At 62.2% G+C, this 1,520-nt stretch overlaps 1 protein-coding gene across 1 annotated transcript in view; it reads right to left on the bottom strand.

Annotated features, from left to right (window-relative positions):
- The window catches only part of LOC105821692 (chromosome unknown open reading frame, human C3orf20), a 60,934-nt gene that overhangs the window by 11,748 nt on the left and 47,666 nt on the right, over positions 1 to 1,520 (bottom strand). Inside the window, exon 10 of the mRNA XM_012658461.1 lies at positions 838 to 1,125. Coding sequence (XP_012513915.1) covers positions 838 to 1,125 — 288 coding nt within the window. The remainder of the gene's footprint in view (positions 1 to 837; positions 1,126 to 1,520) is intronic.

The raw sequence follows: 1,520 nt of genomic DNA, 5'->3' as shown, positions 1-1,520 counted from the left end.
TGCTGGGACTACAGGCATGCGCCACCATGCCTGGCTAATTTTTTCTATTATATATATTTTTAGTTGTCCAGCTCATTTCTTTCTATTTTTAGTAGAGATGGGATCTTGCTATGTTGCCCAGGCTGGTCTTGAACTCCTGACCTCGAGCGATTCTCCCGCCTCGGCCTCCCAGAGTGCTGGGATCACAGGCATGAGCCACCGCGCCCGGCCCACTGTGGCATTTTAATGTATCCCCGACCATCCCGCTGACCCCTGCTAGCCCCGGCCGTGGACAACAGCCCCGGTGCCTGGCGCAGCTCGCGAGCGCCGGGGCACAGCAGGGACTGTTCCCAAGAAACTCCTGCGTGGGCTGGGCGGCCTGCCTGGGGCTTCCCCGGGGACACTGAGCTGCGGTGTCGGAATCTCCCACCTGGGGCAGGGGCGGGGAAGGTGACAACAAGGGGCTTCTAAGGAGCTGGTGACGTTCTCTTTTTGACCTAGTGGTCACAGGGCGCGTCCGCTTTGTGAGGTTCACTGAGCGACACGCTCAGCACTGGCTCATTTCTGGGTGCGTTTTGCAGTTTTCAGAAAGTCAAGACGTAGAAAACTATTTCTGACGCTTCCTCCAAGTTAAAAATGATAAACGAGACGATGTCACCTCCTTCCCTGAAGTCACAGAACGGCTTTCTAGGGCACTATTGGGACTGCCTCCCGCCGACCCAGTCCTCGCCCCACGTCACCGCGCCCCTTCCTCGCGCCACCGCAGCCTTGGCCCGTCCCGGCGCCTGCCGCCTGGCTCTGCCCGACGTCCCCACCCCTAGAACTCGAGTCCCGGAACGGAGGGGCCTCTCTGTCCACCTGCGAACCGTAGCGCCCGACGCCGCGGAGGGCAAGCCGACCTGGGCGTGACGGTGGCCTTGGCGTGGGTCCGGACGGTCTTCTTCCCCCGGACAGGGCTCACGGGGGCAGACGCCGGCTCCTCCTTCACGGACTCCACCACGGAGGACTCTGGCAGCGCCGACAGAGACCGCGGAGGGGTTTCTCCCGGATGCACGTTCAGCTTGGGGATCCGCTCGAGGTGAGCTCCGGGCCTCGTCTGCGGCCGGCCGAATTTCCCAACAACGGGGTATTCGATGGTGAACAGCCCTGTGGACAGAGGACTCGCTGTCACCTCCCCTGCCGGGCCCTGCTCCGGGGCCCCCCGCGGCTGACCCCGATTCCACCCTTGACTCTCGCGGATTCTCCCGCCACCTCCCTGCCGCCTCCCCTCTGTCCCTCTGCACGGAGCCCCAGGCCTGGACAGCTGGTGACCGGTGACTGCTGGCTGGATGTGGGAACAAATAAATGTCACTTCTCGCATTCTCCAAGACACCCGGCACCGGTCCCCAGGTGGGTTCCCACAGCCCTTCGTACCCACTCTGGTTACAAACCTGACTGACCGGCATTGGGAGTATTTCCCTGTCTGCCTGACGCTGCGCTCGCCCGAACCCTAACCTAACCCTAACCCAACCCTAACCCAACCCTAACCCAACCCTAACCGT

The sequence above is a fragment of the Propithecus coquereli genome, unplaced genomic scaffold (genome assembly GCF_000956105.1).
Source record: "Propithecus coquereli isolate 6110/MARCELLA unplaced genomic scaffold, Pcoq_1.0 Scaffold588, whole genome shotgun sequence".
Classification (NCBI taxonomy): Eukaryota; Metazoa; Chordata; class Mammalia; order Primates; family Indriidae; genus Propithecus; species Propithecus coquereli.
Note: the sequence above shows the minus strand (reverse complement) of the source record. Positions and strands in the feature narration are given on the sequence as shown.